Genomic DNA, 25,291 nt, shown 5'->3' with positions numbered 1-25,291 from the left:
CTGGCGGAATCCTCCACTCAGAATCTAGTCTCCCATGGGATACAGCCGGGCCGGAGGTATGGGGGAGGCCTCAGAGTATGGAGGGTCTGGGTGCAGGAGGAAGGAACCCCACAGGCTTCCTGACATGCATCCAGGGAGCAGAGCAAGAGCAGGCATCCAAGTCGGCTCCGTGCTCCCAGCCTGAGTCAGGAGGGATCCGATACACCCTGGTGCCACCCACTCCGTCTCCTGCGGGGAACCAAATCCCCTCCGGGGGAAGTTCAGAGAAACGCCCTCCCCCTCACAAAAGCAAGCTCGGGAGCACACCTTGCTCTGAAACCACCTTGCAGTGAGACATCCTTTGGGCTCCCATCTCGGAGGACGCCTGCTCCCTCAGGGCAGAATCCGCGGTGGCAGCTGCCCACAAGCAGCACGTCTGGAAGGCACCCAGGCAGCTGGGCTCACGGGTCCTGGCCGGGGGCCACGCACTCAGGCCACGCATTGCCCACGGAGCAATTTCCTGAGAGTTCTGCTAGGCAGGTAACTGCCTCCCCACCCCAGTTAATAGAGGGGTACAGCCCAGGGAAGAAATTCAGAGTTGCTCACATTTTGTTCTGGAATGAACAAGGGGAGGGGAGCAATTATTCAAGCAGTAATTACACTTGCCTCCGGGTTGGCGCTGGAGTCAGCTGCACTCAAGCTTGTTCCCCGCGCGGACCACGGCAGGAGCGTCCCGGGCAACCCAGCCCCCACGTCACCTCTGAAGTCCTCCATGTGCTAACACAGACCGAAAATGGGAAGACCAGCTCCATGGCAGTGGCAGATGGCTTTATTTCCATAGCCGGAGACCCGCCTGCTTGTCAGAGACCATGTTACAGTCCAGCCCTGACACCTGTTGAATGTTCACCATTTACTGCCCCCGGATCAAGAGACCAAAGGGTCAAACCTCAGAGGCTGACTCTGAAGTCCGTCGCAAAACAGTAAATGCACAAGAAGAGTCAACACAATTTTTTGAGAACAATGAAGGGGTAACGGCACAATCCATCTCAAACTATGCTATGGTGCTACGGAGATCAAAACAGCAGGCGACTGGTACAGAAAGACACCCACAGGTCAACAGTACAGGACAGAAGTTTCCAGAATGAGGTGCCAAGCACCACAGACACTGGACGTGGAAGAGTGGCGTTTTAAATGAATGAGCACAGGATGAGCCATGCCATCAGGGTGTTGGGACTGCCCCCTGTCCACTTACTGGGGGGATCAGTTCAGACCCCTACCTCATATCATAGCCCTCACCGCAAAAAATCAGACAGAACGTATGAATATACAACAACGCAACGGTAACAGTCCTGGGGGAAAATAAAGGAAGATGTACTTACAAACTAGTGGTAAAGAAACAAGGCACGGAACCCAGAACCCATTAAGAAAAGACTGAGTTTTGTCAGATGAAACTTTCTAATGTCTTTGGAAAAACAGACCACCAAAAACAAGGATGAAGGACCAGCTACAGACCAGAAGAAAAACCTGGGTATAACAAAGAATGAATGTCCACACCAAATAAAGAGTTCCTACAAATCAGTAAGAAAAAGAGAAGCAGCAATTCAATGGGAAAATGGGCTCAGGATTTAAGAACATTGCTAACAAGCCAGTAACGAGGGACGTGCAAAGCAGAATGTTACCATTTTTAACCAAACTGAGTTTTTAAAAAATTGAATCTGGTAATTCCCAGCACTGGAGGGGAGAGGGGAAGGCGTGTACTCTCACAGACACCTGGCAGGGTAGAAACTGATGTAGCCTTTTTGGAGGAATCTGTCAATATTCTTAAAATTTTATAAATGACCGTACTCTCTGATGAGGGATAACTTAAAAAAATGTCTGAACACACGTGCACAGATAAATGTAAACGCAAGCCACGCGGTTCACTGTCATGCACTGTAATAGCAATAAAGCCTGGAAAAACTTAAATGCTTTTCAGCTGGGCAAAAGCCACAAAGCGGGATGCAGCCATGCTGCGGAATACTACTTCGCTTTTAAAAAGGAATCAAAATCTAAAAAGCAAGGATACAGAAAACGTTTACGGTACCTCAGCAAGTGAAAAGGATGGGCTGTAGAATGACAGGGAGAGAGCGACCGGATTTACATAAAAAATATGAGGATGTTTCCAAAGCAATACAACACGTTCAACTATGTGTTGAAGACGTGGTCTTCTCCGAGGAGAGAAATAAAATAGGCTGTAAAAGACACTCATCTTCACAGAAAGAGGGACCATGCTGTGAAGGGTTGAGGCTGTTTATATGTATTCCTGTGTATTGTGCAGTTAATAATACACATCTATTAAAAAAGTGGCCACCAGGCCCCTGTAAAGATGCTCAACGTCATTAGCCACCAGGAAAACCAAGTCGAAACCACAAGGTGGTACCACTTCACACCTACTAGGAGGGTGAGAACCAAAAAGAAGGAAAATCACCAGCACAGGCAGGAAGGGGAGAGGCTGGAGCCCCTGCACAGTGCTGGGGGTGAGCGCCAGGTGCTGTAGCTGCTACAGAAGGCAGCTTCCTGGTTCCTCAAAAATTAAACAGCGTGACCGTGTGATTCCACAGTTCCACTCCCTGGTGTAAACCCCAAAAGTGAGAGTGGGGTCTCATATAGGTACTTGCACGCCCATGTTCACAGGCAGCGTTATTCACAGTCACCAGAGGGGGAAAAACCCAAGTGTCCATCAACAGGTGAGCCAATAAAAGTGTACTCCATCCACACAACAGAATGTCATTCAGCCATAAAAAGGATGGGGTTCTGATAAGATAGATGAACCTTGAAAACATTTTGCTAAATAAAATAAGCCAGACACAAAAGGACAAACAGCATATGATTCCACAAACATGAACTGCCCAGAACAGGCAGATTCACAGATACAGGAAAGCAGCATAGAGGCTCCCAGGGGCCGGGGGATGACTGCTTACTGGGCACAGTTCCTGTCTGGGGTAACAGAAAAACTTTTTGTAACTAGATAGTGGTGACAGTTGTGCAACATTGAGAATAAATTAGTGCCACTAAATTGTATACTTACAATTAAAGTGGGAAAAAACAGGCTAGAACGGCAGAGCTGGGGACTGCCACGGTCTCGGGAGGCCACACTCCAGACCTGATGGGGCAGGACCTCGGAGGCTTAAGGGTGGAGCCAGGTGGCTTCAGGGAAGCCACACAACCCGGCAGAGCAGGGACAGCGGGACCAGGGAGGATGACAGATGAGGCCCTTTCTTGCTTCAGTTTAACCACTGGAAAAATTGTATCAAGGTAAACTGAAAGCACTGAAAAAAATCCACACTGAATCAAATACTAATCAAGAAAGCAAATAAGAAGACACCCAGAAGGTGCAGTATCTCCCACCAATGGAAAAAGGCTCAGAGGTGACGTCACCATGACAATTTCCTGGGGGGTCCTAGGCAAGAGAAATCTCAAGCTAGGACAGAGGACAGCAGATGTGTGATTCTGGGCACACATGCCATCAGGACCTGCAGTTCCAGCACCACACGGCTGCCACCGCTGCCACCAGAGCCTGAGGTCCACACGCAGCCGGCAGGCAACCCGTGGCTGGGCCAGCAGAGGGTAACTGGCCCTGACCTGGTTACAGGCAAAGGCAGGCCTAGGAGGGCTGCTCGGAGCTGGAGAATGGGAAGAATGGACTTGGGCAAGGGGCACACAGCCCCCCACTTACCCGAGAGGGTCAGCAGCCAGGTTTGCTCCCGGCTGGAGCCCACCCCTTGGGGGCAAAGCAGCTCCAAGCAGAGCCCTCAACACCTCTCCTCTCCTTCCAGCCTCACACTGGAAGTCAGTGTTTGGGACTCTGACCCTTGGTCTCTTTCACAAGGAAATGGACAGATACACACATTGCTATATAGAAAATAAACAACAAAGACCTACTGTATAGCACAGGGAACTATATTCAGTATCTTATAATCACTGATAATGAAAAAGAATCTGAAAAAATATATATGTAACTGAATCACTTTGCTGTATACCTAAAACTAACACAACATCATAAATCAACTATACTTCAATAAAATAAAATCTTAAAAAAAAAAAAAGGAAGCGGGACACCTAGGGTGGGATTCCTCTTGCCACTGCATCCTTCCCACGATGGCCCATCTGGAGGGCAGGGCCTCCAGGTTCCTACTCACAGATGCCGCCTCACTGAACCCCAGCCAGCACCCCACAAGGCACAAGCCAACATCCACATTTTGAGGATGAGGAAGCTGAGGCTGAGAGCTAGTAAACCACCTTCCAGAGCTGAAGAGAAGACAGAGAGCAGCCTGAGGCAGCAGGCGGGACCTGGGGACCAGCTCTTTGTGCCACCACCTGCACACAGCCACCGGCTCCTCTTCAGAGCAGACACGCCACCACTTCCTGAGCAAATGTGTCCCAGGCCCAGGCGGGGAAGGGGCTAGACAGGGCCCCTTACTCCCATCAGAGCCTCCCCATTTTGACAGCGTGTTATGTGTCCAAAAGGCCACATAAACCACAAATGTCCAGTTTCTCTCAGGGCTTCTATACTATTGAACATGGCACTAAGTCCACATCCCAGCACCCCTTCTTCCTGAGGGCCACCACTGGTCTTAGCGTGTCCCCTGGCTCAGCTCCCTTCACCATCAGCTCTCCCATCTCTGAAGCAAATCAGCCAATGTCCAGCCCAGCTTTAAACAGCATCCGCTATCCAAACCCCACTAGGGCAACCAGCTCCTAGCCCATGCCTGCTGAGAGAGGTACCCAACCAAGGTCAACCCATCAGCGGATGGATGGATGGATGGATAAGCAAATGTGCTCTATCCATAGGATAGAAAACCGTTCAGCCTTGAAAAGGAGTGGAGCACTGACACATGTCACAACGTGGACGCACCTCGAAAGCATTACACCCAATAAGAAGCCAGATGCAAAGGACAACACACCCCATGACTCCCTGTATATGAAGTGTCCGGAACAGGAAATTCCATAGAGACAGAAAGCAGACTGGTGACTGCCACAGGTTGGGCAGTGGGTGGGATGGGAAGTTACTGTTTAATGGGTATGGGGTTTAATTTTGTGGCCATTGAAATGTTCTGTATCTTAACAGAAGTGATGGTTGCACAACATTGTGAATGTACTAAATGTCATTGAATTGTATACGTTAGAATGGTTAGTTTCACATTACGTGATTTTTCGCCTCAATTTAAAAAAAAAAAAAGACCAATTCAATACCTTTCTCCTAGGACTGACCTGACTCCAGCCTGCGATGCCTTTCCCTCTCCCCAAACTCAAGTCTCCGGAAGCTTCCATCACCTTCTGGATCACATCCAGACTCTGCAGTGTGATCTGGCCTCTTTCAGCAGAGCCCACCCAGTCCTTGAGGACAGGGCTCCGGGATTGTGAGGGAGGGGCCCCTGGGCCCACCTCTCCCATAGCTGCACAGTCAGCTGCTATTTGCCTTCCCCTCAACCGGACACCCTGACAGCAAAGGCCTGGGCCTCCTCCACCATTCTATCCAGTTCTATCCCCGCTCCACACAGTTCCAGGCACTGAGAGTAACAGCAACAATAGTAAGAGCTGATCCAGTGCCACGAGTGGGTCAGCTCACTGAACTAGTGGAAGGAAGTACGACAATGCCCATTTTACAGAAGAGGAAACTGAGGCACACAAAGGTGGAGTTGGCTGCCCAAGGTCCCCCTACCCTAAGCAAGACTGGGACCAGACCTGGGCACTCAGGATCTGCCCACACTGTTAACCACCGCAAGACACCTCACCCAGTGTTGCAGCGATAAATGAGCCAGACAGTGGACTCAATGTCCAAGGTCCCAGGCAGGCGAAAAATCCAGACTGTGTGGTAACAGCTTTTAGACCTTCCGGGCCAGAAAGATCAAGGATCCCATTACACAACAGGCACCACAGTTCTGCCACCACTGGTCCCAGGATGGTGCTAAGGGTTTCACACACAGCATCTAGGGCTCCCCATCATGTTGGGTGGGGGGTGGGGGGGACCAGGTGAGGACTCTGGACACAGAGAAGCTAAGTAAGCTGTCCAAAATCAAACAGCTACCGCGCACGGAGACCCTCGCGGTCCGCCCCTAAAGCCCCCGCCCCGACCCGGCAAGCCCGAACTGCACGGCCGGAAGCCGTGCTGAGAACCTCACCTAGCTGCAAGCGCCTCCCCCTGCCCCGTGTGCAAATTCTGCTAAATGCCTGAGTGGTGACACAGTGCAGCTGAAATTAAACAGGTTCCAAATAGGACGGGATCTCCACAGCAAATGCTGGATCACGCGGGTGGACTTAGAACTGAACGGGAGGGTTAAAGGTAGGTGGGCCCTGCTTTGAGAAGCAGAGGGTCCTTTGGGGGAACTCTCAGTGGACTCTACACAGCATTCCATTAACTCAGTACCCACCTGTCGGGCCCTCCCAGTGGGTATCTGCAGTAACCACCCTGGGGGCGGTTCTGGAGCAAGCGCTGCGGGGCCAAAGGGGAGAGGCCTGGACCATGGAGCTGGAGCAGGCCGTTCCCAGCACCGGGACCACTAGAATAAAGCACTTTCGTGGGCTTACAGCTTCAAATTGCAACAGGAAGCAATCAGGAAAAATAATTAGTTACCAACTTACTGGCTCCACTCCGGACTGAGGCATAAATCTAACACAGAAATCAGAGACATGACATACCAAGAACAGTCAAAATAGTTCTGCAGAAAGATCCCTCCTTTTCCTTCCATTTTAGGACCAGATTACCACATTAGCCAGCACTCTAAAAACCTTGTGTTGACATGCTTCCTAATGTTAAAATAATCAGCTCTATTTTTGCCTCCCACACAACTGAACTCCACAGATGTGTGATTCCGTCTCCTTAGGGGCTCGAACCGCACGACAGGCATTCAGCTCCAACAACGTTACCCCAAAAGCTACAGGAAATCCAAACTGCAACGAAGTGAGAAGCAACACAGCCGGCTGAGAAACCCCACCTTTAAAACAAACATCTCCCCCCCACACACAAAAAAACCTTTTGCCTCCGTGATCCAGGCATTTCCGGAAAGAGAAGCGCTGGCCTGAACTACCCAGATACTGTCATTGTTTCGTCGTCACCTTGTTTTGCTTGTATCAGACAGGGCCAAGAATATAAACTCACTCCCGAGGGAGGCAAATTTGGGGTGAAACCACCAACAGCCTCCCGGAGGCAAGAGGACTGGAGGAAACTACCCCCTCTCCGCGCCCCAAACCTCAGTGGAGGGGCCGCAGGGCTAGGAGTGTGACCACAGAGCCAGGCCAGGACACCTCCCCGCAGTGTCCGCACTGGAAATATTCAGGGAGACAGCTGTTTGCCTTAAAGAGGCCCAGACAAAGGGATCCGAGCCCCCCTCCTCCCCCCACTGCCACCAGCAGAACAGCAGCCTGGAGAGCACAGGACTCCCGTGCCCACTTGGCCCGCCACACTCCAGAAAAACAAAACACTCAGGTCGGAAGAGAATGATTTAGGTAGCAAGAGGCTTGCTTCAAAAACCACATGGCAATCTCCAAATTAAAAGAACATGTGTAGCTTTTCACAAGGCGCTTAGTTTCCTGAGTCCTCCTGACCTCAACTCCACCCTCCGGACAAGGCAAAAGTTGGAGAGAAAGGTCCCCGGTCACCGCTCTCCCGAAGGGTGTGTACAACGGAGGCCCCACGCCGCGCTCTGGGACACTTCGCCCCGCGCGGCGGCCCCACGCAGCCGGCCCCCGGGGCTAGGCGTCACTGTTTAGGGCCCCAGGGGCCAGACCGGTCGCCCGGGCACCTGGCAGGTGTCAGTACATTTGGAAACAGTCAGCAAGGCAAATGAAAGGGGCAGCGCCACAGGCCAGGCGGCCGGGCTCCCGGTTCAGAACTTTCTCTGCAACTTAAATCAGTTCCCAGAGCTCGCAGGCCGGCCGCGCGGCCATCGGAAACAGGGTCGGGAAGGAGTTCCCGACACAGGGCGGCGAGGCCTGCCTCTGGGCCGACAGTCCCCGCTCTGTGCCTGCCCGCCGGCCGGGGTCCACACGGTCCCCGCACGGCCTCGCCCGGCCGGCTTGAGGCGGGCGCACTTCTGAGCGCGCCCCGGGGCCCGGGCAGGTGAGGACCCGCCCGCGCCGCACCTGGCGGGGTGGGTGCCGCCCGCGCGCCCTCCTCGCCCGCCCGGGACGCGGACGGGCCCCGGCGTCCCCGGGAGGAGCCCGGGCGGGCGAGACAAAGGGTCCGCGCGCGGCCCCCGGGCGGCGGGCGCGGCGGGGACCCGCGGCGCGCGCCCCAACTCGCCCCCAACTTGCAAAGTCGCTTCCGAGGCGGCGCCGCGCACTTGGCCTCGGGGCGGCCCGGGTGCCCGGGCCATTGTCCCTCCGGCCCGCGCCCACCTACCCGCGGCGGGGGCCAGGCTGCAGCAGAGCGCGAGCAACAGCAGCAGCAGCGGCGGCGGCGGCGGCGGCGGCCGGGGCGGCGCCGCCTCCATGTTGTCCGGAGCCGGACGGGCCCGCGCCGCGCTCACTCGGGCTCCATGGCGCGGCGGCGGCGGCGGTGGCGGCTCCTCGCGCAGCTCCCGGCGCCTGCCGCCTCCCCCCTCGGGCGCCGCGGACCAGGACGACGGGGGGAGGAGGGAGGAGGCGCGGGAGCGGAAGCCGCGCCGCGTCCCCGCCCCCCGCCGCCGCCGCCGCCCGCCCGCGCCCCCCGCGCCGGCCGCGCCCTCCCGCGGGCGCCCCTCGGAGCCCGCCCGCGGCTAGGCGGCCGCTGCGCGCGGTCCCCGCAGCTCTTCCCGCGCCCCCCGCCCCCTGGGACCTGTCACCCGGGCTCCGCGGGGGCGCGGGGTCGGGCGCCGGGTTCCCACCCCGCTGGGCCCGGGGGCAGATCGAGACCCGGAAGCAGGTGTGTCACCTGTGGAGCTGCCGGGATCGGGCTTGAAGGATGGGGAAACTGAGGCAGGGGGCGGGGCATGCGAAGAGGGTTGCCCGAGGGCACACGGTGAAACAGTTTCGAGGCTGGAAGCCTGGGGCCCCGGGCCAGGTCTACGCGCTTTCCCGCAGCAGGGTCCCGTCGGGGCGGCCCCGCGACACCTGTTCTCACTGTTGAGGGCGCCGGGGAGCACAAAGGAGGGCGACCGCGAGTCCGTGCCGGGGCAGGGACCGAAGCGGATGATGGAGAGAGGCGGGGGCTGCTCGGGCTGGGAGCAGGAGTGGGTTTGAGGTTTTATTTTTAAACTAATGTATACCCTCTACATTAATTACGGTACACGAAGACTGAGCTGTAGACACGCTGTTCTTCCGAATGTGCTTGTAGGCCGCCTTAGGGAGAAAGCCCCTCTAGGATGGCAGACCTCACCTGTGATTCATTCAACAAGCAAGCACTGAGCCCCGCCCCCCACCCCCCTTTTCGCTGCTCTGTGTCCCCCTGAGCAGCAAGCTCAGCCACAGATCTCTCGGGGAACAAGAAGGGCTGGGAAGGACCATCACGAGCTCTGGAACCCAGAGGCCCAAGTTCAAACTCTGCTTCTGCTGCTTCCTAGAACCAGGTGTGCCCTTGAGTGGGTCCAAATATAACCTTTCCTGGGACACCTTCTGCCCTTATAACACAGGGAGATCAATGCTTGCCTTGCAGGTGCCAAGAACTAGCTGCAGCTCACATGCACAACCAGGTACACATGGATATGGGCATTTTTCATATATTTGTGACAACGTTACAAAGCTAGTGTTCAGGCAGAATGTCTCTGTCCTACAGGGTTTATATTCTAGGGAAGGAGATAAAGAAAAACAAGAAGATAGATCAATTTAAAAACCAAAGCAAACAAACAAACTGAAACACCATTAACCGAGCGAGGGATGCCATGAAGAATGAAGTGTCCTGGGCTGCAAGATCTAGGGAAATTCTGACTTAGGGAGGTAGAGACATTCGAGCTACCACCAAAGAGCCAGCAGAGGCAAATGGAGCAGTAGGACAAGCCAGCTGGGGCTGGGGCACATCAGAGCTGGAGAAGGAGTCAAAAATTTATCCCAAGACAATGGGAAGCCAGTTAGGGGTTTAAGGAGCAAAATCCTTGCTGATTCCTCTCTTACACCCTCTGCCCAACCCCTGTTACACATCCTAGTTGGCTCTACTTTTAAAACAGAGGCAGACTGTCAACACTTCTCACATCTCCACTACCACCATCCCAGTTTGGGTCATGTCCCACCCCTGCTGGGTCTCCCTTGTCCAGCCTTGACCCTCTTCAGCCTAATCTCACAGCAGCTGTCAAAACAAGTCAGCTCACATCCCTCCTCTGCTCAAGAACCTGCTATGGCTCCCACACCAGTCAGAATAGAAGCCAAAAAGCCTTATGGCACCTAAGGGGACTGATCTAGCCACATTTCTCCCTTTATCTCTCTAGCCTCTTATGCACTCTCCTTCCTCTCTCTCACCCTGCTCTGGCCACATGGCCTCCTTGCTGGTTCTCAAACACAGGAGACACACTCCTGCCTCAGGGCCTTTGCACTTGTTGGTCTCTCTGCTGGAACTCTTTCGTCCCAGTTACCCACATGGTTCATGACCTCACGTCTTCAGCTCCTCAGCCAGACCTTCCCTGACCTCCTTTGGAAATTGTAAACCACAGCCCCTCCACTGCCCACCCTTTGCCAGCACTCCCTGCTCCATTTCTCTGCTTAACGTTTCCCCTTTGCACTGACCATCAGCCAACCCACTTGTGTTTACTTTTCTTCCCTCCATTAGAATGGAAGTGCCCCAAGAACAGAGACATCCACTTGATTTGTTCCATGTGGGCCCCCCAAGCCTACACCAGGGACTGGCACATAGTAGGTTCTCAATAAATGTTTGTTGAATGACTGATTGAAGGGAAAAGATCTAATTTACATTTATAAAAGGAGCAAGCTGGCTGCTGAGTGGGGACAAGACTGTCTGGAGAAAAGAGGGGATGCAGGAGACTGGTCAGCAGGTGTGTACCATAGCAGCAGCCAGGAGAGATGGCAGCTCTGACGGGCAGTGGGTGGGGGGCTTACGAATTGCGAGAAGACTCTGGATTCAGGATGTTTTAGGAAGAGCTAATGGGACTCACTAAGGGTGCTGGCTGTGGGAATGAGAGGTTGGGCACCTGGGGTGGCCCACCGCAAGGGCTCTGCTAGTGGACATTTATTACAACAGCTGGGCCAAAGTTCAAGTCGAAGTTCTACATCTGATACAGAGAAGATGAAGACCCTGTGCTCAGTTATGCAAATGATGAAAAGGAAAATGAACCAAGAATATAAACAGATATTGAAATTCTTTATTCTCAGGGAGGGAGACAGCTTAACTCTCAGAGTGGGAGAATTCAGTGAATATAGAAGAGGTCACTTAAGTCAGGGGATGGCAGAGGCTGGCAGTAGCTCCTGGGGTGCCCTGGGGTTTCCTGTGCCAACTTGTGGGGTATCAACTGTGGAGGGGCCGTCAGAGACCCCCTGAGAGGGAAAGGACTGTGCCTCAGGTCTCAAGGCAGAACTCTGATCAGAACTTTGAGAAAAGTTGTTTGCAAAGAACAATGAGAACTAGTCACTATTTAACTCTGCAGAATTCCAGCATCATGAGGGCAGTAATTTTTAGACTCTTCACTAATGTCAGAAGCAACCAGAGAATGTGCTAAGCTTCCACTTCCCCAGAAGGCTGCCTGTCACAGCTCATCACGCCACCGAACTTTTCTTAGGCCTTGCTTTTGAAAGAGTTTTCTCTCAAGTTATTGCTCAGATGCAGGTTCCATCCCCATGAAGTAACAGGGGCTCAGCACCTGTCAGATCTAATCGTTTCTGGACACCAGGGCTCAGCCGGGGTCCATGTAGGGCCCATCACAGGGTGACATCTCAGCCCACGACACGTGGGGAATAATGACTTTCTGGTTTCCCTCCCAAGCTGGAACATGCTGACTCTGGAGAGTTATTCTGGGCACGCGAGCCCTCCCTCCTGGCAGGCCTGGCCACTGTGGTCAGAGGTGTGTCCTTGGGCTCCAGCATTTCCGGGCTCTCTGAGCCTCAAGCATCCTCCTGAGGACAACTTGGTGGAGGCACACGGGGGAGAACATCCGCTAACTGGCCATCCTTTGGATCCCCTCGGGCCTCTCCCCTGCCTCAGCACCACCCCCAGCATCTGGCACTGGGAGCAGGCAAGGGAGGGTGGCCACCGGTGCGCGGTGGTGGGCAGTCCGGGCTTGGTTGGTAGCAGGGCCATGGTCTCTGCAGAGACAGCTGGGGTGTGAGGGACACAGGCTGAACTTCACCTCTCCAAGCCTCGGTTTCCTCATGCATAAAATGGGAATGCTATTGGCTTGACTTCTTATCTTTCAGAGCCGATGTGAGCCTTAGATGAGAGACGACTTGCAGACGTGTTCTTTACGCTGGGAAGCCCTGTGTCAGTGCGATCTGTGATTAACCAGAGCCCACGACAGGGCGTGAGGGTGGATGTGCCAGGCACCCCAACTTGTCCTCTCTTCCAATAGTCACCATCCGTCCCTTAGTTTCTGCAGCCCTGAGCTTTAGCCCTCCCGAGGGTTTGGCTTGCATGTAACTCGTGTCCTGGGGAGAATGCCAGGGGCGGCCACGGGAGAGTCTGGTCCACTTGGCAATTTTGTTTGTTTATTTGGTTTTGGGGGGGTAATTAGGTTCATTTATTTATGTATATCTATTTTTATATATTTATTTGCATTCCTTTTTTATTGAAGTGTAGTCAGTTGACAATATTGTATCAATTTCTGGCATACAGCCTAATGTTTCAGTCGTACATATGCATACATATATTCGTTTCCATATTATCTAATTTTTTAATGGAGGTACTGGGGATTGAACTCAGGACCTTGCACTGGCTAAACACATGCTCTACTGATGAGCTCTACCCTCTCCACACAGTTTTCTATAACAGTTTCATTTTATTTAACAGTTTTATTTTCACTACAGATCAAGGAATTGACATTCAGGTTTCATTTTCCTTTTTAAGCACTTTAAAGACACCTGCAGTAGGTTGAAGAGTGGTTCCCCCCACATATACTAATGTGGATTAGTATATCCACATCCTAATCTTGGGAACCTATGAATATTAACTGATTTGGGAAAAGAGTCTTGGCAGGTATAATCAAGGATCTTGAGCTGACGAGTTCATCCTGGACTATCCAGGTGGTCCCTAAATCCAATGACAAGTGTCCTGATAATAGGAGAGGAGGAGAAAGAAGTGGAGATGGAAGCAAAGATCAGAGAGATGTGGCCACAAGCCAAGGAACACCTGGAGTGCCCAGAAGCTGGAAGCAGTGAGGAAGGCTTCTCCCCTAGAGCATTTGGAGGGAGCGAGGCTCTGCTGACACCTCGATTTCAGACTTCTGGCCTCCAGACTGTAGGAGCATACGTTTCTGCTGTTTTAAGCTGTCCAGTTCATGATGATTTGTCACAGCAGCCACAGTAATCTAACATAGTCCTTAATCTTCACAAACCCATTTTACAGGGAAGGAAACTGAGGTCAGAGAAGTGAGGATCTGTCCAGGTTATCATCTCCAACTTACTTTATACCCCAGTGGCAAAGGTGAAGAGGCCCAACAGAGGCCATGTGGCCTGCAGAGCCTAAAAGATTTGCCTCCTGGCCCTTTGCAGAAGTGTTTGCCCACCTGCTATAGGGGGCCCGATGGTGACACCTGTTCCAGAATAAATAAAGCAGGGCAAGAGGGTCAAGAGGGGAGGCAGGCCTCACTAGAAAGGTGATTTTTGTACAGGGACCTGGAAGAAGGGAAGGCCAGTGCAAAGACCCTGAGGTACAGTGAGGGGGCCGGAGGAGCTGATACAGAGACAGCCAAGGTCAGAGAGGAGCAGAGACCTGGAGACCACCTCCTCTGAGTGAGATGGGGGATCATCAGAAGGCCAGGAGCAAGGGAGCATGGGCTTTGATTTCCATTTTATAGACTCTGCCTGCTCCTGAGTGGGAAAGAGGCTGAGGGGGCAGACTTGCCCACTGGACCTCGCAGGCAGCCAGTCGTCTGTGACCTTGAGGAGCTGTTTGGATTCACGTGGTGGCTTGCATGCACCTGGCTTTGGCTGAGGGCCGGGGGCACCACACACACTTAGTTGAACAGCAGGACTCCACAGACCGAGTCAGGGAGCATCTTTCCCTGCACCCAGCTGGAAACCTCAGGTGGCCGCCACACCTCCCTGTGGTCACTCTCAGGTGCAGTGAAGCCCTTGGGTCACTTCTAGTCCCAGGAATAGTGTCAGCTCAGGAAATGCCATTCCAGTTCTGGTTTCATGATCAAAACGAAGGTTTATTCAGAGTCACAGTTTCTCCCCTCCTCCAGCTCAGCTGCAGTGGGGAGGGCCAGCCCCATCTCTGCTCTCCTCCGTGAGCCTGGAGCTGGCCATGGAGGGAGGATCGGGACCCTGTAGCTTTGGGGGATTCCCAATGTTGATCATTCTCTTTTGGGCTCTTTGTGAAACCTTAGATATTTCTCAGATGGTGCCTGACCCCCGCGACACATGCCTTTGCCCAGTCATCCAGGAAGCACAGCCTCCATGCAGTTCCTCAGTGGCCGGGCAGCTACAGTGATGGCCTTGGCCTTAAATGTATCAGGCTTGGAGCGCACAGCAGAGCCACGCATTGTCCTCCAGCCAGACAACGGCTTCAGGAGACACACGTCCACTTGGTTCCTTGAAGCCCCTCTTGCTAGTCTCAGGATGAAGGGGACTCTTCTATACTCTCAAGGTGGACGGTGGACTAATTAGGGTGACCAACCATCTCAGTTTGCCTAGAACTGAGGGGTTTGCGGGACACAGGACGTTCAGGGCTAAAACTGGAAGGTCCAGGCAAACAGGGGTGAGTCGGTCGCCCTCCGGCTGGTGGAATCAGGCTCCTGTCTGCAGGACCCTCACCCCAAGCATGTGGGGGTCGGGACGAAAGTCTAGGCCTGCCACTTAAAATTATCAATCACTCTCAACATATCAATGCTATTTTTAAAAAAAAGGTGGAGGGATTTTTCTGGATAAAAAGAGACAAAAGAAATAGCCTGACTGATTAGATCCTGTTTAAAAAATAACTGATGATATTAAAAATACTTGTTTGTCTTTTTTTGTTTTTTGGGGTTCTTTTTTTTTTTTTTTTTTTTTGGTTAAGGGAGGTACTGGGGATTGAACCCAGGACTTTGTGCATGCTAAGCATGCACTCTACCACTGAGCTATACTCCCCACCCCCGTGAGGTTTTTTTTTTAAGATGTTAGAAAACTATTTTGTTAATGTCGGGGAATGTTCTTAGGAGATCTCTCCCAAACTATTTAATGGAGACACATCATACTGTCTGTGACATACTTTAAATATTTCTCCTTTTGGCAAATGTGGCAAAACCCTTAACCAATTTTGAACCTCAGTCATAAAATTATGGGTGGTGGCTGTAAAAAACAAAAAAAGTGATAAATCAGACCATAGACCATGGAGTAAAAAGAATGTTCTTCCTCCCTGGCTGGACAAATACACAGTCATTAACACCAGGAAGTTAGCGCTATGTAGAACTTTTCGGACTCCTCTGTGTTGGAGCGAGGTGACCAGAGACCTAGCCCAGGACCTCCCTGGACTTTCGCCCCAGGGGAGGTCTGTGGTGGGACTACAGGTCTGGGGGGGGCACCCACACAGCCTGGACTTGGGTTCTGTGCTGTTTGGGCAGGGACTTGGGGGTCCCAGTGCCTGGGGCAAGGTGAGTGGTGGTGGGCACCAGGGAGCATGTCTCCTGTGGGTGATGGGCAGGCTGGAGGGGCAGAGTGGGGGCCCCCTAAAGCTTGGAGCCCCCAGCAAAATGACACTTATTATTTTGTTTTAGGCCTTCAGTCTCAGATGAAGTGGAGCCAGAAAGTCCCATCTTAAACTCTACCCCAAAAGAGAGAGAGACCAGGCTCAGAACAGGCGTGGCACCTGCCCAAGGTCAGGCAGGTGGAAAGCGGCCAGGCTGGAATTTGAACTCAGTCTCCCAGCTCCTCCATGGTGCTCCTCCATGTCCCTCCTCCGTAGGGCTAATCCCCTCCCTTGCACTGACTGCCTCTCCTTTCCCAGGTCCTGGCCCCCCTGCAGGGCCCCTCCTGCCTGGCCAGTGGCCAGCTCATGCCCCCTCTTTAGGCTCCACCCACTCAGCTTGTATACAAGAGCAAGATTCTCTTTTCTTAACGTATAACAAAAACTCACCCTTCCCCTTCATTCTCCCCTCTCTGCCCCCTCAGCCGCCAAGCCCCTACAACCCACCGTCTACACTCACTGCCTCCTGGCCTCACCACCTGCTCATCCAGTCCTGCCCCTGTGATGACCTCCCCACTACCAGCTCCAAGGGCCATTCCTGGTGCATCTCACGACTAGATTCTGCTCCTCCTCCACCCACGCCTCCCTCCCTGTCGGTCCCAGCCTCTGTCCCTCCTGCTCACACACTCTCCCCTGCTTCAGGCATGGCCCTCCTAGGGGCCACTTTTCTCCATCTCCACAGCTAGCTTCAGGCCCCCTCAGCCCTCCCCACTGTGGTCTGTCCCTCAGCGCAGCCAGCATGATGGTCCTAAAATGCCCATCTGACAGTGGCCCTACCTTCACACAAATCCTCTATGGCTCCCCAGTGCCCCGTGGCCCCTACTACTGCCGGGTTCCAGGATCGGAGCCTCCTCTCCCGCTGGCATCTCCTCCCTCCCCGAGGCCGGGCACAGTTCCTCTGGGCCACTGGGTCTCTGGGTCTAGCTGTCAAGCCTCTGCTGCAGTTATTAGGGTCACCTTTCACCCAGTGAGGTGGGGGCAGAGGAGAGAGGGTAGCTGCTGCAGAAACTCACGGGGAGGGGGTCCCTTCTAGCCGATGTGGGGGGCCAAGTAGGTGAACTGGGCCTTCGCAAAGGGTCAGCTTCCTACTGTACAGCACAGGGAACTATATTCAATATCTTGTAACAGCCTCTAATGGAAAAGAATAGGAAAAGGAATATATGTATGTGTGTATAACTGAATCACTATGCTGTACGCCAGAAACTAACACGACTTTGTAAATTGACTATACTTCAATTCTTTTTTTTTAATTTAAAAATTAGAAAATTGGAAAAACAAAGCGTCAGCTTGAATAGGCAGCCACAGAGGTGCTGGGCACTCCCCCTGGGAGGCAGGCGTGTGTTTGGAACAGTGACTCCCAAGACCGGGGCCACGAGCAGCTAGATTGTGGGGTGTGGGAGGGGAAGGGGACCATTAGGTGGGCAGGCTGTAGGGGCAAGACGGTGGGTGCCCCAAATGAGGGCTCCACCCTGGTGGAACTTCGTGCAGTTTCCTCTTAGGGATATTCCTGGAGCTGAGTCTGGGGGGATCTGACCATCCCCAATAGCTGTGATTCTAAATTCTAGGTTCTAGAAAGAAGTCATGGGAGGCCCCCAGGACAGGAGGCTTTGCCTGAAGGTGACAAAGGAGGGTGCAGGTCTCAGGGCTGTGGCTGAGGATACCTGGCAGTCTTGGCTCCCTGCTAGTCCCACAAAGGGCCCTTCTCCCTGCTGGGCTCTTAGAAGCAGCAGCTGCCCCCAGGCCCTGTTGGGAGTGAGGGGGCTTCTCTGGCCTCGTAGGTCCAGCAGGACAGCTGGGGCTGGCATTGAGTCTGATGATGCTCACGCTGGGGCATCGGGCAGCAAGGACATGAACCCTCGCAAAGCAGGGAGCAGACCCTGGGCCTCTCAGGGCCTCGTCCATCTGCCCCCACCAGGTTCAGCAGGCAAGGCTGAGAGCTGGTGCTGGGGGTACCTGGCAGTGGGGGACGTGCCTCCTGCCAGGGCCCCTCCCAGACCAGGATCACATGTCCTTCCCTGCTTGTCGGTAATTCTCTGACCAAAGATCACAGCGGGCCGGGCAGGCGGCGCCTTTGATGTGCAGCCCCCACCTCCCAGCCAACAGAGCTCTGCAGACTTTGTACCAAGACTGTTTCCTCCCTGCAAGGAATGGGCATGCCCTGGGCTTCCCGCTGCTCTAGCTGGGCTGGAGGCTGCAGGAAGAGTCCTCCAGGCCCTGTTTTCTATTTCCCCAGGAGCATCACTGGGCCCCTGCTCACTCACGGGATCGGGATCCTCCTAAGAGCTTTTCGGGGAAGATCTCACTTATGCTCATTCTACAGAGGGGAAAACTGAGGCCAGGGCAGGTTGGGTGACTTGACTGAATTCCCTCAGGGAGTAAGGAATGGAGCTGCAGACCTTGTTATTTCTCCTCCCCACTGCGCCCTGGGAGCCGGAGGAGGTGGGGGAGCCGGAAAGAGGAATGAGGCCCTGGGCAGCCAGGGTGGCTCAGGCACTTTCTGGGCCCGGTGTTCCTGGCTCGGGCCTGCAGTGATTCATATGGCCACGAGGGGGCAGCAGCACCCCGCCCTGTCCAGCTCTTCCTGGCGCTCCAGGAATCAGCAAAGAAACCTCATCAGAAGGGAGGGTACAGCTCAAGTGATAGAGTGCGTGCTTAGCGAGCACGACGTCCTGGGTTCAATCCCCAGTCCTTCCTCCAAATATAAATGAATAAAGGTAATTACCTCCCCCTCATAAAACAAACAAGGGAGGGGCACCGGCAACAACAAGGAGGGACCTAGAGACTCTCATACTAAGTGAAGTCAAGTCAGACAGAGAAAGATAAATAGCATACGATGTTACTTACATGTGGGATCTGCAAAATAATACAAATGAACTTCTTTACACAGACATAGAAAGCAAATTTACGGCTACCATAGGGGAAAGGGCAGGAGGAATAAGCTGGGAGTTTGGAATTAGCAGATACAAACTACACAAAACAGATAAAGAACAAGGTCCCACCGTAGAGCACAGGGGACATTTTCAATAGCCTGTAATAACCTATAATGAAAAAGAATATATGCGTACAACAGAATCACCACACTGTGCACCAGAAACTAACACAACACTGTGAATCACCTACACTTCTATACAACTAACTTTTTAAAACGCAAAAAACCCAAAAACAAAAGCAAAAAGGGAGGAGTGCCAGGAAATAGGACCTCACCTGAGACACGACTGCACACACCTGATACTGTCAAGATAAAAGGAGAGAATTCGGCTCCCAGAAGAGGGGACAGAGTCAAGTCCCCGCTGCAGGAGTCTGGGCAAGTTGTGGAATCCCTGGGGACCTCTGTTTCCTAATCTGTGCCAGTGGAGAAAGTCGTTGTCTGGTTGGGCTGTCCTGGGGATTAAGAACACCAGGCAGCAAATATAAAATGTTGCTACCAGGGCACAGAAGGCTTCCTGGCATGTGCCTGGAGGAGGGAGCCTAGGCATTGAAGCTCAAACCTCATAACATCTGGGTAGGTCCCCCTCAAGGGAGCCGCTCTGAGCCTCCCTGGTCTGCCCATGACTTTCACACTTTCAGGTCTGCAGACCCGGGCTGGCCACTGAGCACTCGTGATGCCCCAGCGGGGAGACTCTAGTATCATCCCCATTTTATGACAAGGAAACTGAGGCTCAGAGAGCCTGAGTACCTGGCCTAAGGCCACGACCTGGGCCAGTCTCAGAGCTGTGATTTGCACCCAGGGCTCTGCCCTCTCCATCCCACCCAAACCTGCACAAACTACTGCCTGAGTCACTTGTGCAGGGTCAGAGGTGTTGACTTCTTCCCAGATGCCCTTCATCAAGGTGGGGGCTGCTGTGAACATTTTGACAGCTGCTTCCCCCACCTCTTCTCCTGTCATGTTTGCCAGATCACATGAGAAGAAAAGCTCTAGGCAGATTTCCACTGCCAGCCTGTCCTGACCCTCCCCAGAGGCTCAGGACCCTCAGCTGCGGGCAAGCCGATCGGCAGGCAGGGGGGATGCAGTCAGGATTCTCCCCTACTCGCCCCTTGCCAACCCCAATAGTCTGGTGAAGAGTCCAGGGAATGTGCAAGTGGCCTGGGGCAGCCCTGTGCTAGAGGAAGTTTGATGTCAGTGAGGCTGAAAGTTGGAGAAGGGCTGGGATTAGGTGGCAGTGCTTATGGTTTTAATTAGATTCCCTGGATTTATTTCATATTTGATATTCTGATTATAAAATTAATTTATGGTCATTGCAGAAAAGTTGGAAAATATAGGAAAGGATAAAGAAGGGAACAAAAATCAAATCTCATTTCATGGTTGAGATCTGACTACTGTTAGCATTTTTATGTATTCCCTCGCAGTCTTTTTTTTTCTAGGCACATACTCAAAAGCCAAGTCATGGTGAGGAGCTTGTTTCTGGCAAAATAACCAACTAGATACCCAGAGGATGCCACCTGGTACAAAACACATAAAAATATCACAAGCAGTCTTAATTTAAAACATTTTTTAATGCGTGGTAGAGTTGTCAGGAAAGTAGGGGGCATCATTAAGACCAAAAATAGTAAGAAAATAAGAAAAATAAGAAAGCAATCTCATATTTGTGAGGCAACTGAGGATTTGAACACTGATTACAGCAGAAAACTGAACACTGATGATATTAGGAAATTATTATCTAAAATCTTAGGTGTGAGTACAGATATTGTGGCTATGTTTTTAAGACAGTTCTCATCTCTGGAAAACGCACACCGAAGTATTTTCAGATGAAATAGTATGATGTCTGGAATTTGCTTCAGAAGCATAATTTTGGGTGGTGGGCTTTGAGATTGGCCATGGGCTGATGGTTTTTAACAATGTGTGATGAGTCTGTTGGTGTCCTTGTACTATTCTTGGCATGTTTATAGATATTTGAAATTTGAAATTCTCCTTTTATAAACATAAATATAAAATATAAAATTTATATTTATTTGTATTTGTATATTATGTTTATATATAAATATAAATTTATACTTATTTTTATTTATATATGTGTATAAAATATATTTATTTATATATTATACATTTATATATATAATATCTTTATATTTACATATCAGTCAGGGCAGACTGCAGCTGGCCTTGCCCTGGGGGCGCCTCTCTGCTCCCAGGAACCTCAGAGCTGGGTTTAACAGCACATTGGAGGCAGGAACGGAGGTCAGGTCCTGAGCAAGGTGGAAGGTCAGATCAGAAACCGCCCAAAATCTGAGAATCTTCTGAAAAAGGACATTTCCAGTGAGTGAACAACAAGAAAAACCTGCCCCACGGGGTGTCTTGGGGATGGGAGGGAGGAAGAAGATGTCCCTGTGTTGGCCTTCGTTCTGAGCAGAACAGAAGAAGTGAAAAGGAGAGAAAAAAATCTCCGTGAGTGTCTCAGCATAGCGCTATTGTCCCAGGGCTTCAGAGCCAGAAGCCACCTCAAGACCCACCCTGAGGATGGGAGCTAAAATGGTCCCTCTTGGTAGAGTGCCCTGGAGCCTGGCAAAGCAGAGGCAACTCTGGAGCAAATGCACTTCAGATCCAGTCCTCAAAGAGTTCCCACTAATAAAGCTACAAAACTCACTGAGCCCAGCAGGAAAGAACCACCATGAGCAAGAGTCAGCAGGAAAAGCAAACTGTAGCCTCAAAGCCATAAAAACTGCAGACTCTCAAACTGTCGGTTTGAAATCTTCTTCAAACATTTAAAGAGAGAAAAGGGGAAATTCAAAGTATGACAAAGAGGCAAGGAATCACCAGATTTGCAGGCATGTTGGAGAAAAGGGCTAAAGACCAATTCCAGAAATAAAAATTATAATTGAAATTAGGATCGGAATGACTAGGTTAGACACCTGGCGAGACGTGAGAGTGTGCTGGAGAGGGGCGGCTGCGCCGCGCCGCACCAAGGGAAGCACGGAGAGAGGAACAAATTGAAAGGAAGCGGACTCACCCGTTCCTCGGGAATGTGAAATGGTGCAGCCGCTCTGGAAACAGCCTGGAAGCTCCTTGGAAGAGTTCAGCACAGAGTTCCCTTGTGACTCAGCAGTTCCACTCCTAGGAGGCCACTCAAGAGAAACAGGCATAAACTCACACAAAAACTTGAATGCTGATAGCAGCTTTACTCGTAGTAACCAAAAGGTGGAAATAATCCAACGGTCCATCAACAGATGAACAAAATGTGATATGCCCATACAATGGACTATTACTCATCCAAAAAAGGAATGAAGTTCCAATAATACATGACGAATCTTGAAAACATCATGCTAAGTGAAAGAAGCCAGGCATTTTAATTATTATGATTCCATTTCCTTGAAATGTCCAGAACAGGCAAATCCGTAGAGACAGACAGTAGGTGCGTGGTTGCCAGAGGCAGAGGGCTGGGGAGGGGAGGCTGGGAAGTGACTGCTAATGGGTGTGGGTTTGTTTTTTGTTTTTTTTTTTCTGGCGGGGGAGTGATGAAAATGTCCTAACATTGTGGTGATGGTTGCACAACTCGGTGAATATACTAAACACTATTGTATTGTACACTTTAAATTGTGCAGCATGCTCAATGAAGTTTTCTTTAGGGAGATGAGGACCTCTGGAAGATGGAGAGAGAAGATCTAACAGACAAAATCAATGCTCTAGAGGGAAAAATCAAAGAGGGGGATAGAGGCAACATTCAACGTTATAGTGGTTGAAAGTTTTACAGAAGTAATGGAGTTACCAAGACTTCAGCCTCAGAAAGCTCGGTGAATTCCAAGCAGGAGTTTAAAAAGAAAAAGAAGAAAGAAATCCACACCTGGACACGTCATAGGTGTATCATTCAGGGTCTGATCAGGAGACAGGAACCACACAGTCACTGGACAGGGAAAGTTTATTCTAAAGCGTTATTAACTATGGCAGGGGATGGAGTAATGGGGGGGTTGGGTAGCAAGAGATAAAGACAAGTGTGAAGGATGCAGGAATAGTGTGTGTAAGGAGCACCCAGCCCCAAGCCTGAGACAGAGACCCATGGGAGGAGGTCCCGGGCAGAGACCGGACCTCACTGAGGGTGGCAGGACGGGGTCAGGAAGTCCACGGGTGTGCCCGCAGCACCCACTGGAAACCCAGCCCCAGGGGGACCACGGAGCCCTTTCACAGTGACGCCGCTCGCTGGTGACCCTCTGCTAGGAAGCAGCCAGTGCCCGAGGGGAGGAGCACATGGAAACAGGGTGACAGCCCCTCCACCTCTGCTGTCCCCCCAGCATCTTTCAGCCCCGTGAGAGGTGGGATTGGGGCCGAGAGGCAGTAAATTAATAGCAAGCGTAGCAGGAAAGCAGAACACCAAAGAGAAAGTTCTTAAAACCAGCCGGAGAAAATGGCCGAGTGCCGAGGAAGAAATGCCAGTTAGACCGACAGTGCCCAGCAGGGAATGAGAAGTCTCAACCTGGCGTCCTAAACTCAGAAAAAGTGTCTCAGAGAATGAGGGGCAAGTAAAGACTTTTTTCCAGGCAAACAAAACTAAGAGAGTTTACAGACAAACCCTCAGTGGAGAAGCAGCTTGAGAATGTCCTTCAGTGGGAAACCAGGTCTGAGTTACACCAAGGAAGGATGAGTAAAGAAAATGATAATTGGGTTAAACTGAAACGAATTGCTGTACAAAATGATAGAAACATCCAATTGGTGGGAGGGAGGGAACGACGTGGGCCCAAGAAACTAGGTAACAGCTTCCTCCCCGTTGATTCACTTTTCCAGTTACTTACACGAACATGGACTCATGGGTGCTGGTTTTACTCTCTGGGTTATAACTGCACACGATTGTCATTTATTTTGTTATTTCAGTTGCGCATTTTATATGTAATTTTTATCTTGCCTTTTTTTCAACTAATGCTACGTCCTGAGCATTTCCCAATATTATTAATGATTCTTTAAAAGCACTATTTTAATAGCTGTTTTAAAATTCCTCTCACGGGCATACTGCACTTTATTTAAGCATGCCAAATAGTTTTTAGCCATCGTCCAGCCGTTTAGTGTCAGACCTCATGCTGTAATGAACACCCCTGCCCGCACACCTTTGGGTCCCTCCAGTTACAGCCTCGTACGTATGGGAGTCACCCTGGGTCAGACTTTATTCAGACTCCAGGTTCCGCAGCTGTGGCATCGAGCTGGAAGCTGAAAAAGGTTCAGGGATGAGGGCTCCAATCAGATCCGAGACAAAGGGTGGGACGTAACATTGCAGCTCCTGTGTGCTCTGTGGGTGCAGATTTGGATGAATGTTTCTCCTTTTATATCAACCTGACATTTATTCATCATTTATTCACTCCACCAATATTTATTGAACACCTACTATGGTCCGGGCCAGTGCCTTGGATACCAAACAAAGACCCCTGCCGTCATGGGGCTTACACTTTAGAGGCAGGGGAGGCAGAATAACTAACAAGTGTAATTGTGTAATATGTTTGAAGTACTATAAAAACTAAAATGTGGAACAGGGGTGGGGGATCGGGAGAACACAGGATGGTCAGGAAAGAGCTCATGGAGAAGGCAGACCAAGAAGCAAAGACGAGAAGGAAGGGAGGATGGCTCAAGAGGACATCTGGAGGAAGAACATTCCAGACGGAGGGTACAGCCAATGCCAAGTTCTCGGGCTGAGAATGTGCCTGCTGTTTTTTTTTTTTTTTTTCTCAAGAGCCTTTAATTACAAGAACATTTTTCCATCTCATTAAATGTTACAAAACTGTTTTCTGATCTCCATGAAGAACAAGTAAGCCTCACACTCTCCCCGCCGCCCCAGATAATGAGGGAGTAACTCTCTCTCGCCCACAATGCTCTCTGTGTGCCCTGGGCGGTGTGGCAGGTCCTGTGAGGGCTGCGAGGTGTCCATGCCAATCCCGGCACTGGTGGCCAGATGCCAAATAAACGAAAGTCAATTCTTGGCTTTTGAGTTTCAAAACAGACCCTTGAAACTCACAGCAAAGGCAATAGATGTGGGGAAGTCAGGGGCGAGGGTGAGCTTGACCACAGAGGAGGGTCAGACCCTGAGGAACAGGAGCGTTTACAGGAGCGCTGGGCCCCACACGTCGTGGTCTCAGGACTCCTTTACACTCATGGTTTTTTGAGGGTCTTGAAGAGCTCTGTAAGGGTTTGATCTGCTCTTTACCACAATAGAAATTAAAACTGAGAAATCTGTAAATTATCTATTCATTTAAAAACAACAAGCACCCTTGCATGCTGACACAAATACCTCTTTTTAATGAAAAATGGTTCTATTTACCAAATCAGAAACTAGTGAGAAGACGGCATCATTTAAACTTTTGCAGATCTCTTTCATGTCTGGCTCCTCGTATTGGTTTCCACATTCGGTTTATTGCAAAATGTTACTCGGGTTCAAGCATATGAAGAAAATGTGACCTCATGCAGTTATGCAGTCGGAAAGGAGAGAGCCTCCCAGTACTTGCCACACAATTGTGGACAGTGTCCTTGTCGCCTCGCCAGAGCCTACCTAGTGGTCAGGGTGGACTAAACTTTTGGAACTTTGCAACATTAAAGTCCAATTGGATTAAGCTACCCTTATAGCAGAT

At 51.4% G+C, this 25,291-nt stretch overlaps 1 protein-coding gene across 5 annotated transcripts in view; it reads right to left on the bottom strand.

The window, feature by feature from the left end:
• LRP5 (LDL receptor related protein 5) overlaps window positions 1–21,847 on the bottom strand; it is a 113,040-nt gene extending 91,193 nt beyond the window's left edge. For 3 of the 5 annotated variants that reach the window (XM_032490025.1, XM_032490026.1, XM_032490027.1), the window contains exon 1: window positions 21,700–21,847. In XM_032490025.1, the coding sequence (XP_032345916.1) occupies window positions 21,700–21,832 (133 nt within the window). In that variant the 5' untranslated portion in view covers window positions 21,833–21,847. Of the gene's footprint in view, window positions 1–8,359; window positions 8,691–21,699 lie in introns of those variants that run through there. The other 2 variants (XM_032490028.1, XM_032490029.1) reach the window with 2 other exon arrangements.
• Window positions 21,848–25,291: the final 3,444 nt, after the last annotated feature.

The sequence above is a fragment of the Camelus ferus genome, chromosome 10, assembly GCF_009834535.1.
Source record: "Camelus ferus isolate YT-003-E chromosome 10, BCGSAC_Cfer_1.0, whole genome shotgun sequence".
Classification (NCBI taxonomy): domain Eukaryota; kingdom Metazoa; phylum Chordata; class Mammalia; order Artiodactyla; family Camelidae; genus Camelus; species Camelus ferus.
The sequence above is the reverse complement of the archived record's forward strand: the minus strand, read 5'-3'. Positions and strand labels throughout refer to the sequence as shown.